General features: G+C 42.0%; 1 protein-coding gene across 5 annotated transcripts in view; it reads left to right on the top strand.

Moving 5' to 3' along the window:
- Positions 1–15,458, top strand: part of LHFPL3 (LHFPL tetraspan subfamily member 3) — a 245,899-nt gene that overhangs the window by 196,898 nt on the left and 33,543 nt on the right. For 2 of the 5 annotated variants that reach the window (XM_032689219.1, XM_032689221.1), the window contains exon 3: positions 11,934–11,981. The exons of 1 other annotated variant lie outside the window; for it this stretch is intronic. In XM_032689219.1, coding sequence (XP_032545110.1) covers positions 11,934–11,950 — 17 coding nt within the window. In that variant the 3' untranslated portion in view covers positions 11,951–11,981. Of the gene's footprint in view, positions 1–11,933; positions 11,982–12,673; positions 12,751–15,458 lie in introns of those variants that run through there. 2 more of the 5 variants (XM_032689223.1, XM_032689220.1) reach the window with 2 other exon arrangements.

Raw genomic sequence — 15,458 nt, forward strand, 5'->3', positions numbered from 1 at the left:
CACTATTAACATGTTTTGCCTGATTTCCACTTCATTTATATCTGGTTTCAGCTTTTAACCATTCATCCTTTTGCACCAGATTAAAGAGCTCATTTCTCCCCATGAAGAGTTATTCACTGTAATCAAGACTTCTCAATCTTCTTTTTTATAAGCTAGACAGACAGTGCTTTTTGAACCTCTCTCACCCCATTAGGTGCTTTCCTTAGTCCTTGGCCTACTTTTGCAGTTCTTCTCTGCCTCTTTCACAGTTTTTCAGCATCCTCAGTGGATGCTAACACTGCAGAAAGCACTGTCAGCCTCAGCTCCGGCCTCCCATCTCAGCATCCCCTGTTTAGCCAGCCAAGGTCTCATTAGCTTTCTCAGTTATTAGAGGACTTGAGCTTTTGGCCTCTTGTTTGGCCTCTAAATCCTTTTGAGAAAAAAATGTACTTAACTAGAGCAGCTGCTATTTCTTTTTCTGTGGAGTTTAACTCTGTATTTGGCTGTACATAAAAACAGTGGATTTGTCTGACCAAGCAACAGGTCTCATATCACTGCCTTCTCTTCATCATTTAAACATAACATTGGTTCTTGTGCAAGCTACAGATTTTATCAGCCATGATCTAATGTAGCATCTGCACTGCTGATAAGTTTTAGGTCTAGGAAAACCTCTATACAACCCTACTAGGAACACTCCTGTTTAATGATGATGACTTATTGTCCAATGTGCTCAGGAAAAGCACTTCTTCATTTGTGTTTCCTATGTGCTTTATTAAACCTACATAGTGCCAGTGTTATACCCTGCAATATCAAGTCAAACACCTTAGAAAGTCTTTTATATTGCATATACATTGCATAAGTCCACATTTTATATAAGCTAATCTGAAATCTGGGGCAGTAGCAAAATGTTTGTCTATGCTGCAGGCTTCACACTCACTGTGTTAGTTTGGCAGCTGGAGGCAATCTCCAGCCATAATCGCAGCACTCTGCAAGTGCTTATTTACTCAGGCGCCCTACCTGCCTCGTTAGCAGAGCAATTAAAGAGCCAGTTCAAGAGAGAAACCCCTCCACATCAATTCACTGAGAAAGTGATAGTGTTAGAAACAAATGTAATTTGCTAATCAGCATTTTTCTGGCATTTACACAGCCCTTTACTCAATAATTCCCTTGCCCACACAGAGGGAGGACCTAACTGTAGGAGACTTTTATTTAGGTGTTCACAGAAGACTCGGCAGTTTCCAGGGAGCATTCCCTTCTACCCGAAATCCTAGATAGGACACTGCAAATCTGAAGATGCACATGGCCAAAGGAGGCAGCCTTGGCTAGGAGCAGGTACCACAGCCAGGGACCAAGGCTTTGTCCCCTCCTGGCCCACAGCCAGGGACCAAGGTTTTGTCCCCTCCTGGCCCTCCAGAGGTCTCCAGGGGAGCTGTGAGAAGTCCTGGCAGACTTTTCATCTTGACAGCCACCTGGAAAGATTTAATACAGTAGAAAGGAGGAGAAACAATAACTGTCTTCCTGGAATACAAGGGAAGGAAACAGCAGGGGTCCATAGAAAAGCTCTTGAGTAGAAGAAGCTCTCCACTAACCAGGAAAAGCTGAGCATTTCCTCTGTGTTTTATGCAGAGCTCAGCAGGCTTTCATTTCAAATGCATCCTGGCCTTTACATTTTCTATCATCAAGCACAGATGGCCTTTCTGCATTGTATTGGCTTTCCTGGATCCCAAGCTTAGGAACCCATGTCTCCCCTCATGCTGCAAGCTGCCTACCTATATCCTGCTTTGTGAATACTTGAGGAGGGTGAGATCCCTAAAAGGTTGATGCTACAGCATCGTCTTCACACTATCACCACTTCGTGAATCTAAGAGCCCCAGAGTGCTCTGCGCAGACAGCAGTGGTGGTATAGGTCTACATGACATCTGATTGTCAAGGTTTTTATGACTGATTTTCACAATCAAAATCCAGAAAAACTCGATCCAAATACCATTTATTTAATATTTAAGTACTACTGTGACAGCCACAGGAAAGCTGATGAATTTTGTCTCCTCTCCTAAGGAGTCAGGAACTCCTTAGGCAATGATACAAGTTCTCAAAAACTGCTGAACTGCTGCGCTGAAACTCTAAAGAAAAAAGTGCAACCTGAGGCAGAAAGAAGTCACAGAAGATTCCAGTGCAAATTATTAACATTGGAGGTATTTATTAGCAACTGCAAACAGGAGTGTGCAAAGCACTCATCAAACAGCACAGCAGGCACTAGAACACTTGGTACAGCTGCCTCCCCACTACAGTGGGGCAGTGGCTGTAATGCAGCTGGGGAGGGCTCCTCCAGCACCCCACTGCTTCTTGTGCTTCCTGGCTGTCAGCCGTTGCCTTCTGATGATAAAGCAAATTTTAGGAGTCCCTTTGTTTAAAGCAGTTGTTAAGTTTGAACTGGCTTTCTGCAAAGAAATAGGTGAAGTCTATACCTAAGGCATTCCCACTGAGCTGAATGCAAGTTTTCTTTGGGTTCCTTTGAAATCTTCCTCTTTCGTTGCAGAATTTCAGACTAATAGTTCTTCCTTTTTCGGCCTTTCCTGATGGAATAAGGACTTTTCTTCCCCCACATGTGTCAGCAACGTGGCAGCTGTGAGGCTGTGAGGAAGGAATGCAGTATAGGAGACTGTCAATGGTTGACCTTTTCAAAAGGACTTTTGGGGGACCCAGTTTGAACTGACCCTCAAAAAGAGAATGTCCAGCAAAACCAATTCCTATGCTGAGAAGTTTAATGCACCCAATGTCATTAGCTATTTTTGAGAAGCCTGGTCCCAACATTCAGCAGAAGACAAGGGTAAGGCTCAGCCCTTCCATCCTGTGTGATCATCCACCCAGCCCCATGGGGACCCCTGGCCTGCATGTCTGTGTTGAAGGACAATCCCATCTCCCCACAGCCAGGGTTTCTTCCCAAGTCGCTGTGGCTGTGCTGTACTGACTGGTTACCTACCCAGCTCTGCTGAGGTGACTTTTATTGCCCTGCACTGTGGAAGCTGTTCCACTTTTTATAAATATCTCAAAGTTCACTGCATGGGGGGACTGCAACTAGGGCTTCCTCTCTCTGATGTGAGGACTAGGAACAGCTGCTTTGAGTTAGACCCTTTTGTCTGCAACCACTGGCCGTTACAAGGAATTATATTTTCCTTCCCACTTCTGCACACAGGTGGTACCTGGTTTATAGTTTCTCTGAATGCTTTATGTTGGAATTTTACCTTTGAAATATGCACTTTTTAGAAGTCACTCTAAAATCTGATTATGTCTCTGTTTCTCCTGAGGAGATGAAAGAACGCACTACCTGTGTCCAAATTACAGAGTTAGCTACCCAGGTGCCACATACATGCCAAGTGGGATGAATAGTGGGAAGAGGTGCGTGGCAGCAATTCACAGCCATTGCTGCATATTTTACTCCTTGTACTGCTAATATATTAAATTGCTGCTTGCAGAGAGAGCAGGAATGCCCCTGGAAAAAAATGCAGACACAATGATGCTGGGAGGTAGCAGGAGTAGCTGTGACACCAGCTGGCTAGAGCCAGCTCCTTAGACTCAGCACCGTTCCTGCCAGCCTGCAATTCCAGGGGAGCTGTAGCTGCTCACCCCAGGGTTGAATTTTGGTGACTGCTTGTCTTTGAATGTTTCTGATGATTGCCTACTACATTTGCTAATAATAAGTGCTCAGTGTGGTGGAATTTACAGGCATGATGTTGCAGCGAGCGGAGAAGGATCTTGGCTGTGATCAAAGAGAGGTGCTTCTCTCTTGGTTTCTTGGTCCCCTGGTCCCGTGCAGCAAGAGTTTGGTGCCAAGCGGTGCTGGCAATTCCCAGCTCCTGCCGTAGAAAGCAGAAAGAAGCTGGTGGCCCTCCGAAACACAAAGCACTGGAAGGATGTTCAAGGAACCTGTGCTCGGATGGCACAGGGAAGGCGCACCCAGTGCAGACGTACCCTCTGTGGGCCGTGCCATCCAGAAGAGAAGGACCACAACAGTAATGTCAGCATGAAGACATCTATTCTCATGGTGTGGAAACTCTCTTGAAGTTAATTACAATGGCCCTACTATTACAGTTACACACAGCATTTATCCAAGATCCATCTAAACGAGTTTATCCTGATCCTTCATGACTGTGATTCCTGATTTGTACAGGTTTGAGATCCAAATCTGACCCCTTATCTAGTGTGCTGCATACTGATGGTTAGAAAACTTAATTTGTCCTAGAATAGCCTGGTTTCATAAGAGGACATTGCACTGAGAGCCTTTTCTTGTATAATAATTTTGCTTTAGAAAGTGATTACTCATGGTTTCTATCAGATCTGAATTGCAGATATCTGGGGGAGTATAGCACTGGGATATTTTAGATTGAAATCACTCTGTTACCTGTTCTACTGCAGCTCTCTTCTAAAGTAGACTTTATGTTATAAATTACTTTATAGATTTGTAAAGCATGACATAGAAACATTATATACCCTCTGAGTGCTTTAAAATTAATTTGTTCTTGAGCGTGTCCATGTATGAATGAATTTGACATAAGCTTTTCAATTTTATGCTTCAGTACAGAAAGTGTACACAGTACAAACTGTAAATCAACTGCCACACTTACTGAAATGACTACTCAGCTATGAAAAGAGTCTGCCCAATATTTAAAGAAGATTTAGATACAAAAATAATAATGTGTACGAGAGAGCTGGCATACAGCCTTGGGACTTCTATCCTAAACCTGTGAGATTAGTGAAGTAGCATCAATGTGCAGATCCTGCAGGCTGGAGCTGGTTGACAGAGAGACTGGGAAATTGAAGGGGGTCAGCTGAAATCATGGCGTTGTCTTGACCACCATGTTGGTGGAACTGAAGGATTCACAAAGATTCACCGGCAGCCCTCCTACGTGTGCAGACAGAGCTCACAGGCATGTGCTGTCACAAAAAGTGTGCTTTTAGTGTGCAGATTGATGTTCAGAAGGGGTGAACAGCATTTAGAAACAGCATTTTTAGTTATTTTAATAATTTAAAAATGTAGTTTGGGGTCATAAAAATTCTTGATGAATTTGGGTCAAATTCAGCAATAGTGGCTCTAGCCCTCCCTTGCCCGGGATAGAGGAGCCACCACTGCTGCTCATCCATCACATTGAAGGGAAGTTTTGGAGAATGTTTCTGAAATCTGTTCTTTCAGTATGATTTAGTTTGGTATAAATGGCTTCACTGGCTATTGCCACCAAGCTACAACCCAAGGATGCTGTGTCTCTGCTCAACTTCTGAGCATTTGTACAGTTGCAATGAAATATAAAATAGTCACAGCAGGAGAGCTGGAGAACATCTTATTTCAGGTGACCTCTGGCTGGAGCTAGAGAACATCTCTAGTAAAAGTGGGGCTTTGGCTCTAATCTCTGCTTGTAACAGGCTGTGTTTTTGACCTCAGTGAACATCTCTCCTTTGAACACCAGGTCAGGGAAGAATAGCTGCTGTACTTTATTCTTCCACTTTGTGATGCCAGGCTTTTTTTTCCTCTACTTTTATACTATGTCCCTCAAATCATGTATTTTGTTGATCTGAAATTAATTTCATTTCAAAAGGTTGACAGAAATCTTTTTTTTTCTGTTTCTGCTGCTGAACCAAAAAAAAAAATCAATGATTCTTACAGCTGCCATGGTGAGAACCCTCAGTTCATGCTGCCGTACTCAGAGTCTAGGGACACCCAAAACAAAAGCAACAACCTAAAAGGGAAAGAAACTAAAAGAGACCTCACCCAACTGCCATAGAGATAACTATTGAGATTCCTGATGACTGTAGTAATTCAGCAAAGAAATCTTTGTCTTCTATACTACAGGGAAGTTTACTTTATAAACTTCTTTTACTAAGAAGCAAACCCAAACCTTTTGATGAGTGAAATAGCTTCAGGAACAGATCTTTTAAAAATCATGCATTGATGATAATAACATAAAGGGATGAAAATTGAAGGTGTGATTAAATAGATTAAGTCCAAACTTTGTTGCTTCTCTGAGAAAACAATGGAGATAAGCTTCAGTCAGGAAAAGATGGAAGAAACTGTGTTTCCTTTAAACAGGGTGTTAAATGCTGTGTTCTTATAATAACAGGCACAACATGGTGCTTTTAAATAGCTTAGTTAATAGAGGTTCCAGCACCTCTGCATTGTGCGACAGATACCATCACTGGCATGTTTTGCAAACAAAAGAGCTACTCAGATGAAAGTATTATTATTACTAATACCCAATTCCTACTAAAAACCCAACAATGCGTTTTATGTGGGTAATTATTAATATAGCATAAAACTAATATTACCGCTACTATTAATAGCTGCCTGCATAAAAAAAAAATGTTTGGTTTTCAGGTGTTTATTTTTTCAGAAGTCAATGGGGAAACCTTTTCTCCAAATGTTTTTATTAAAAAATATGACAGAACTACTAAGATGTACACTTCTCAGCTCAGCCTTGTTATTGGCTCTCCCCAGGGTGCTCTGGGATCTGGGCAGGTGCTCAGACCCTCCCTGCTCAGTGCTTTGCTGACAGCAGTGCACTGCAGAAACCAAGCCAGGGTTCCCTCTGCTTCTCTTGCTCACCCCTTTCCCAGTCAGCATGTGAAAAAGAATATCTTCTCCTCCTCCTTGCAGGCTCCAGCAATGAAGGTGGGTCTGGCTCTTGAGTGCAGATCTCCATCCAGCAAAGCTTTTAAGCATGCAATTAATACATCCCCATTTAGAAAAGTGCAGATGTAGCTACATTTTGCCAAGTGAGACCTGGGAGAACACGCCAACTAAGGGACTTTGGTAAGTGCTTTGGTGAGCAGGGATGGGCAGCTGATAGGGGACTGCAGAAGGGCAAACAAGGAGGGGGAGCAGCACCAGTGGCATTGGAGCAACAGGAGCAAGGAGAGCTGAGTCAGCCCATGACTCAGAAAAGCCCACTCCAATTTCAGTGCCTTTGTTGGCTCTGGTATCACCTTTTCCATGTCACTTCACTGTACCATTAGAGTTAGTAACAGCGACCTCTTTGACAATATCCTTCTGAGTTGTACACAAACAAAGAGCACATTGTGAAAGCCAAGTGTTAATGATGACACTTTTGGAGAAGTTACCTGGCTTCAGTGGCAATTTCCATTCTGTCTCTAGAACTTGCTTGAAGTTCTTGATTCTGACCTTGGGGACACATCTGGGGCCTCCCATCTTCTGCTGCTTTGCACTTTTGTAGTCAGGATCCCATTAGCTCAGGGACAGGGAAAGAGACAGAAGCCAGGGCGAAATGCTCAGCTCATGGGCTCAGATTAGTTCCTCAAACACCACAGGCAGATTTAAGAGCAGCCAAGGAAAAGTAACGCACAACCCCTCTGCTTGTGGCAGGCTGCGCGTGCCACATTCATGTGATCCAGCGTCAGTGCCTGCAGGGAAAACAGCAGCTTTCAGGCAAGTTGGTTTCAAGAATGGAAACAACTGAGTGTATAGGAAGAAAAGTGAGATTCTGTTGCTGGGAGAAAAAATTAACACAGTAAATAAAAGACCAGATCAGCTGAAGAGCACAGCCTCTCAGGAGGCTTTGGGCACTGCCTGGGGCCAAACCCCAGCTCAGCAGAAAAGCAGGGCACAAATCCAGATGTTCATGTTGTCCCAAATTACATGCTCAGAGTACTCCCCAGTACCCACGTAGCCTGTTGCCACAACTGCTACTTACCTTTGGGATATGGGCTGTTAATCTACTGGAGTGTTTGAAGCACTACATTAAAATGTCTCTGATGATCTCAGTTTGGAAGCCCTCCTTCTACAAAATGGTTCACAGGAAAGTTTCTTTTTGGAGATGTACATAGCAAAAAATTGCTAAAGACTGTGTTGTTGAAGACAAATGTAAGAGTTGCTGCCATCTAAAATAAGCAGCTAGTGCACTTTGACGTACGGCAGAAACTTTTTGGATGTTACAAAAATAGCCCCTTGTATTAATCTGACAGGTCCAGCCCCCGCAGAGGTGTACAAAGCCTTAGCGCAAGCAAATGCCTTCTGATGCCTTGCTGAGTCACTACATCACCAACTCCTCACAGAAAGCCTTCACCTAAATGTGTACTGTATGCTTCACTAATTGTTGTGATGTGTAAAACAGGGCATGTGAGGATGATACAGGTTACAGGGGCTGGACTGTGAAGTTTAATTATAAATTACAAAATCTCAGCATCATAAAGATTGTTTCCATTAGCGATCTGACAAGGCTTCTTACATCTTACTGCAAGATATCTATGGCTTTAACTCATCGAGTGCTTTCATTTTCCCTCAAGAATAGGAGAATTTCATCATAAGAAACAAATTAAACAAATACTTTTTCTACTAAATATGCTTAACCTAAAGCTTTCTCCTTATTATTTCATAAATGCCTTGAGATTATAGAGGCTCAGCTAGCTTAGTGGAGATGAATTGCATGTGATCCTGGGAATACAGCCATTGCATTAGTTATTCTTCCTTTCCATGGTGTTAGGCTTTTTGTAAATAATCTGCATGTTTAATCAATGGAGACTAATTAAGAAAAAGGGGCATGCTTTACTGTTGTATTAAAACCTGTTCATTGCCATAGGCAAGATGTCATCAATATTTCTAGCTGAAAATTACTATTTGTGATGTACATCATGGAGAATTTTACTGTAACCATTAAAAAAGCTAAAAGAATATTTTATCACTGGGTACAAACAGCCATATGCAGATTTACAACTATGTAACCAAATGCATAATTCATATGATATTTTGGAAGAAAGGGATTATAATGAACTTGATTACTTCAAGGATCCCAAAAGACAGAAGAATCTCTTTAAACTACCTCCAGAGCAAGGCTGCTCTAAATAAGACCAGTCAAGTGCTAATATCAGTTATTCCACTGTAAGTATGTACTTTCTTTATTGACTTTAATGGATTTTTGCTAAATTCACAGTGGTAACAAAACGGTTACCACTGCCCCAAACAGCTGATTTATATGCCAAATAGCATGGTGGAGTAAATGCCACTTAGAGCCAGATCTATCAACTTTTTTCATACAATCACATTAATTTAAGTAGAATCAATCAAGTCAGCAGGACTCAATCAGGCAATGTCTACATTAGCAATAGGAGCAGCACTATGGCATAAAACAGCTGGGAGCCAGATGTCCATGCCACTGGTACGATGGAGAAAGGACGTTATTCCGGCTGAGCTCCTACTTGGCCCCACAGTTACTCAGTAGCAGCTAGAACAAGCACAGTAACTGGGAAATTCACTTCAGAAATGTTCTTATAAAAACAAGGATGTGGGCACATCCCCAGATGGCCACAAGCCTGCCAGTATCTCTCACACGCATCATCACAGTTTAGTGAAGAAAAGGGGTTGGGGATCAGTCTTCCCAGGGCACCACAAGTGTTGGGTCAATCCCATGGCTGGACTTGCTCAGGAGACAGACATGTACTATATACACTTAACCTGCTTAGAAACCTGTATTATATGTGTATTTTGAAGTCCAGACTGATGCAGAAAGAAAAGCTCAGTGAAAGGGACATCCCTCAATGAAAGGTGCCGAGGAGGAACTCAAGGATGGACAAGAATTTTACCTCCAACCAAAGGAAAATGTTGTCTATTAACCAGTGAAGTGGCAGAAATTATTCCTACTGCAGATGCATAACACCTAAGTATGGAGGAGAAAAATGACTTAAATAATCCCTTAACTAAGAGGGTGGCAGGAGTGTCTCCTGCAGAGAGGAGATGTTGCCCAGGACAATAAACCTGTGCAGATTCCCCAGGACACTTGAGCAATGAGATTGACTCTACTTACATGTGCTTTATGCTAACTGGATGATAACGAAGCCTTCATCTCCATGGGGATGGTGAGCCTAAACCAAGGCCCATGGGACAGGCGATAAGTGCCCGAGCTCCCCTGAGTCTTCTCCATGGCATCCTAGGGAAGGGACTGTGTATTCCCATGTCCTGAGGCAGCGGCACAGACTATGTGTCCTGCAGGGCTGGACAGGCAGGGACATCTTGGACAATCCTGGGGAAAGCTCATCTGTCTGATGAATGGCAGAGCATGGAGCACTTGGGAGCCTTTGTCAGCTCTGTTTTCCTAGGGTATTTCCCGAGTGTATCCAATCAGTGCAGTCCTGAATTGTAACAACTGCCAACTAATTTGCACAAAACAGCATCAGTTCAACTTAACCAGGATGTGCCGGAGGGAGACAGAAAGCCAAGAATGATTACATCGCTACAAATTCCTGATCGTTTGCTCTCGCAGTGCAGAAGGATCAAAAGAAAATAGCAGTATAGTAAAATCACCATCACTTGTTTAATAAGCTATTTTACCTCGCTTTTTTCCAGCATTATAAATGAGACAGCTGCTTTGCTTTGTATCTCAGTACTCATCCAGGGTGCATATCTTTGAGCACCTCTATCCGTTCCATGTTTCATTGCTGAAATAATAAGAGACAAGCCAATGGAGCCACTCCAGGATGAGTATACAAAACAGTCACAGCTCTCAAGAAACACAGAAATCAAACAAATTCTTTTTCCAAAAAGAAGTATATACACACATACACCAACGTTTTTTTCCTTACTGCCTACTGTGACTCTTCAGAAAAGTTAATATATTGATTATTTTCACCAGGGACATGCCAATCACGTAATCAATGCATTTAGATATTTCCAGCTATTTCTCATTTCTTTGCTGGTTTTTGCAGCTCTTCTGCATTAGACCCAGCTAGAAAATACAACTGTGATGATATTTTGACTATTTGTGATTTATATCTCAAATCCACATTAAAGTCCTTAAATTCTTTTCAAAACCATTTTTCAACTGATAGTGGAACCATTGGTCTGTGTTCTTAGTTAAGCAATTACTGCTTTAAGATAGTGTCTCAAATTCTATATATTTTAGCATCTCCTTTGTGGCTTCTCTTGAATAGCAGAAGTTTAGGCCAATTGATTACTCTGCCACCTTCTCAGGAGGTAATCTTGTTTTCTCCATCTTGTTATGGATTTTTAGCTGTTCTGTAGTGTAATGTGTAGATGTAGAAGTACACTTCTTTTCTTGGTAAAAATCCTTCAGCTTCTGGATGACTTAGTATCTGTTCTCATCAGACGTGAAAGGTTTATGCACTATACATAGTACTGTAAATTCACAATAAATTGCAGTAGATGACTGAAGATACTTTGAAATCCAAAGTATTGTTAAGTTTCCCTGGGCTTTCTCAGGACATCATGGGCACAAGATCTCACTGGAGCAGTCTTCTGTGGGTGCGTAATTAAAAGCACGATGTATGGCTAACCTTAACATCTAAGCCATTAGGAAAGTTTGTGTATCTAAGGATTTGGTAGGCTGGGTCTTTCAAATGCTACCTATGATTTTGGAAGTATAATCAAAAATTATGAGCAGTATATCAACAAGATCTAGATTTATAATTTTTATGTTATTACTGCAATTTCTCCCCTAGCAGAAAGACTTTTGTAGATCTGTACATACTGAGATGATAACTGATACAGTTTTATCTTTGATCTAATTCATTGTAATGATTTGTAGGTATTTGTTTCTCAATTTTGCATCTTCTTTCAGATATTTTTTAAGTAGCTAGATAAACACAGTGTTTAAAATTGCCCACTGATCAAAAGGTGTTACTGGGTGCTTTCATTCTGACATGACAGCAAAAAAAATGCATCTTGCTGACACAAAAATTCTTCGCTTGTTTATGTGTGCATTTATGTTCTGTCACTATTTCTCCTCTGTTAATCCTGTTTTTTTCATTTACCTCCTTAATAATCAATTGAATCACTCACCTGGCTTTCAGAAAGTTCCCTGTCTGGATAAACTGAGACAGAAACCATTCACAATTCACACTACTGCCAATAATGAGATTGTTTACAAATTATACTATGATGTGCAAGATCTCATTTGATTATACCTTAACTATTCTGTTTTTCCCTCCCTACCTCACAGATGATGGAAATGCTTAAAACAAGTTAAGGTAGTATGACACAGACTAACGTAAGTGTGAGCATGGCATCCAGGGGACAAGCTGTGAAATGTTTGCGCGCTTCTGCCAAAATACGTTGCATGGCTTTCTGCTGTTGTCTCGTGTTTCTGATGTTAGGCGGCATGTTCAGCAACATGTGTTTCATTTATATTCCTAGCTCAGCTTTGGGTTTGTATAGCCTTAATATTCCGCCTTTTTCAGTAGCTTGTGGCAGCTGCTAGTGGCAAATCTGCAAGCTGTGTTTGTCATTCTTGAGTAACCGTCAGAAGTACCTGCTAGGATCAGGACCCCAATGGATATGGTTGTTTAGAAATCTGAGGTAGAAATGTTGAAGCGTGCAATTCAGATGGGTCAGGAACAGAATCGACCCTTCTGTGCTTGCTAGTGGAAAGCAGCAGCTCCAGTTTGCCTTTTTCAGAAGTCAAGGCTGGTACTAGTGCAGCTGGCTCTGCTACAGCATCTGTGCCTTCGCAATGTGAATGCTTTGTGACGACTCCTCTGTTGTCAAACTCTTGCTTCATGTGACAGATGACACTTTCAGATTACAAATGTTTTCACAGTCTCTGTTAAAAAAAAAGACTATTTTTGATTCAGGCAAATATTATGTTTTCCTGTGTTTATATACTTCTTTTAATCTTAGTGTGTGTAAAGCTTGTGAAGGTGAGACCAATCACAGCAGCTTGAAACATACTTATCCACACAGGTCTTCTGGTGCTGCCTGTTGTTGAGAGACAGAACTCAATTATTCCCTACCGGGGTTTCTCTTCTCCCAGGATTGTCACTCATATTTTAAGCATGCTGGTGGGGTTTTTTGTCATAAGGCTGATCAATTATTGACCAGGTTGCCCAGCAAGGTAGTGTCATCTCCATCCTTGGAGATACTCAGAACTTGACTGGACATGAGCCTGAGTAACCTGCTCCTGTTGAACCTTCTTTGAGAAGGGAATTGGAATACATGACCTCCAGAAGTCCCTTCCTACTTACAGTTGTCAATGATTCTACAATTTCATGACTGTACAGGTGGGGATTAGAGTGAAGCCACTAAAATAACTTAAGCTATGCTGTAAGCCATCATTCGAAACCAGATCACCATATATCAGTGTGCTGGTCACTGTTCCACTTTTCTGGATAATAAAATGGAGATTATCAATTGCTGGTTATTAGTCTCAGTATACCCAGTTCAACCACTTGCAACTGAGCTTATACATGTACATATTTGTTGTATTTTCTTATTATGCAACAAAAATATGTGATAAATAGCATATGTTGTGTGAGAATACGATGACTTATCAGAAACATCTCTACTTTTGAATTATTGGAGCTATGCCAGCTGACACTGACAGCTGTCTACATGATGTTTTTATAGCTCTTCTCAAGTTTCCCCATGTAAGATCCCTGCCTCTGTTCCTAAGACATTAATGATTAGACTGTCAGAGCTGAGAAAATCCACCTAGCGAGCAAGGTCACCTTCGCTGTTCTCAGTAACAAAGGAAAACGCCAGGCTAACGAGGCTCAGGAAGTCCTAATTAACGTCAATGGCAAACTCAAAGCCAGGGGAAAATAGAGCTGGCAAAATAATTCTCTCTAGAGCTAAGATCGTTATTTGAAACCCTTGTAAAAGAAGCCTGGAAGCTGTATTTTCAAATATGGTTAGTGCTGGGGATGGGTTGCAGAAAAGAGACTCAATGATGGGTTTGTGATTTCCCTGCCTCCTTCCCCTCAGTGAGTTCCTGCTAGCAGTCAGAGCCTCTGAGACTCAACCACGGCACCAAGGCAGGAACACTGTACATCTCTGTTCCCATCTGTCAAAAAGTCACCATGCTCCTGCTTCAGCTTGGCCCCTTCACTCCCCAAGGAAAGTGCCTCTTTGGGAATACTGGAGCCATGACATATGCAGAGCTGGGCCACTCCACAACCGCACACCTCCTCCCCTTGCTGCCAGAAGATCCATCTTCCCTCATCCTGCACAGCAAAACAAACAATGGCCAACATTTACCCACAGTTGTTGTGCATAATAGATGTTCCATAGATCATTTTTTGTAGGAGACATCTCACAGATCTGTCTCTAACACCACTTAAGGATCCTGAATTTGCCTTTGAGTCTTGTAAAATGAGTAAAATGCTCTTGTAAAATGCTCTTCCCAAAGCACCCTGTTAAGCATTTTTGTTCTCATTTTCTTCCCCTAAACTACTCTTAGTCCAGAGTTCAGATTCCCTGAATTGGGCTAATCCCCCTGATTGTCACATCCCTCCTCTCGGTTCTCTGACCCCCATTACAGGTTTGATGCAACGAGCTGTCCCTCAGACACCCATATCTGGCAAAGAGCTGCTAAGTCCTGCAACATTTCACCCTATAACCCATATCAGGCAAAGAGCTGCTAAGTCCTGCAACATTTCAGCCTATTCATTTGTATAATCTGGGTGTTTCATGCTGATCTCCTTACTCAGCCATCTCTGGTTTCTGTGTCAGTACAGTACTGCTGGAAGAAGCTTGGTTTCCCCACTGATTTTCTTCTATGGCAAGGATGTCTCCAACTCAGTTATCTTTTTTCTGTAAGTGTGAGGGAGCAGTCCATAAATGAGAGTGTTTTGTTTTCAGTGCCTATATGTGGATAATAGCACCTGCAACCATGTTTTAAATTCCAGAAAGAAATATTCAAATCAGATATGATGAACAAAATTCCCACCACCTTTTCAGCAGTGGGAGAGTAAAACAAAGAAAACAATTCCCTGAGGATACTGTGACCTTCCAGTGTTGGAAAGCCTTAGGAATATATTATTTAGCAACATCATAAATGACTCTGGTGCAATTAGCCTACCTTGGGACAAGGAGTGGTCTGCATGACCTCCTGAAGTTCCCTCCTGTGTGTTTTTGTATGATTCTGTTATTTTAAATAATGTTAAAAGCCTCAACCAAAAAATTTAATCACAGTTCTAAATTGCATGCATGTCTAAGTGGCTGCTACCAGGACACAAATTTGCCAGTAAGAGAGGACAGGCCTGAAGAACTACTGTAGACTGTTGAATGTCATCTCCCTCTTGACACACATGCACACAAGGGTGCCTCTGCCTGTTAGTGTAACAACAGGTCAATTTACATACTTAGTCAACTCCAGCAGTGGCCACAGAGCCAGACATTGTGGCCCACTGGATCATGTTCTCATGTGTTCCTCTGCAGACCCTGTTGTCTCATTTGCCTTCCTCTTAGAGCCTCAGAGCATCCATTCTTCATGAAATCCTGTGACACAGTTACTTCCTCCAGTTATGACATTATGAGCAAATGATGGGAATAGTTTTTCTAATGACCTACAGCACAGTTTTATTACTCACATGAAGGTTAAATCCTTCAGAAAATTATTCACAGAACGCCATCATTGATCCAAATGGTCTCCCGTAATTTCATTCAACCTTCAACCACATGCTCTCTGACCATGTCAGATTAGCAGACTGGTTTCTTGTCCCAGTGGCTTCTCTCTGAAGTCCTTCAG

This window comes from Chiroxiphia lanceolata, chromosome 5, assembly GCF_009829145.1.
Source record: "Chiroxiphia lanceolata isolate bChiLan1 chromosome 5, bChiLan1.pri, whole genome shotgun sequence".
NCBI classification, from domain to species: Eukaryota; Metazoa; Chordata; class Aves; order Passeriformes; family Pipridae; genus Chiroxiphia; species Chiroxiphia lanceolata.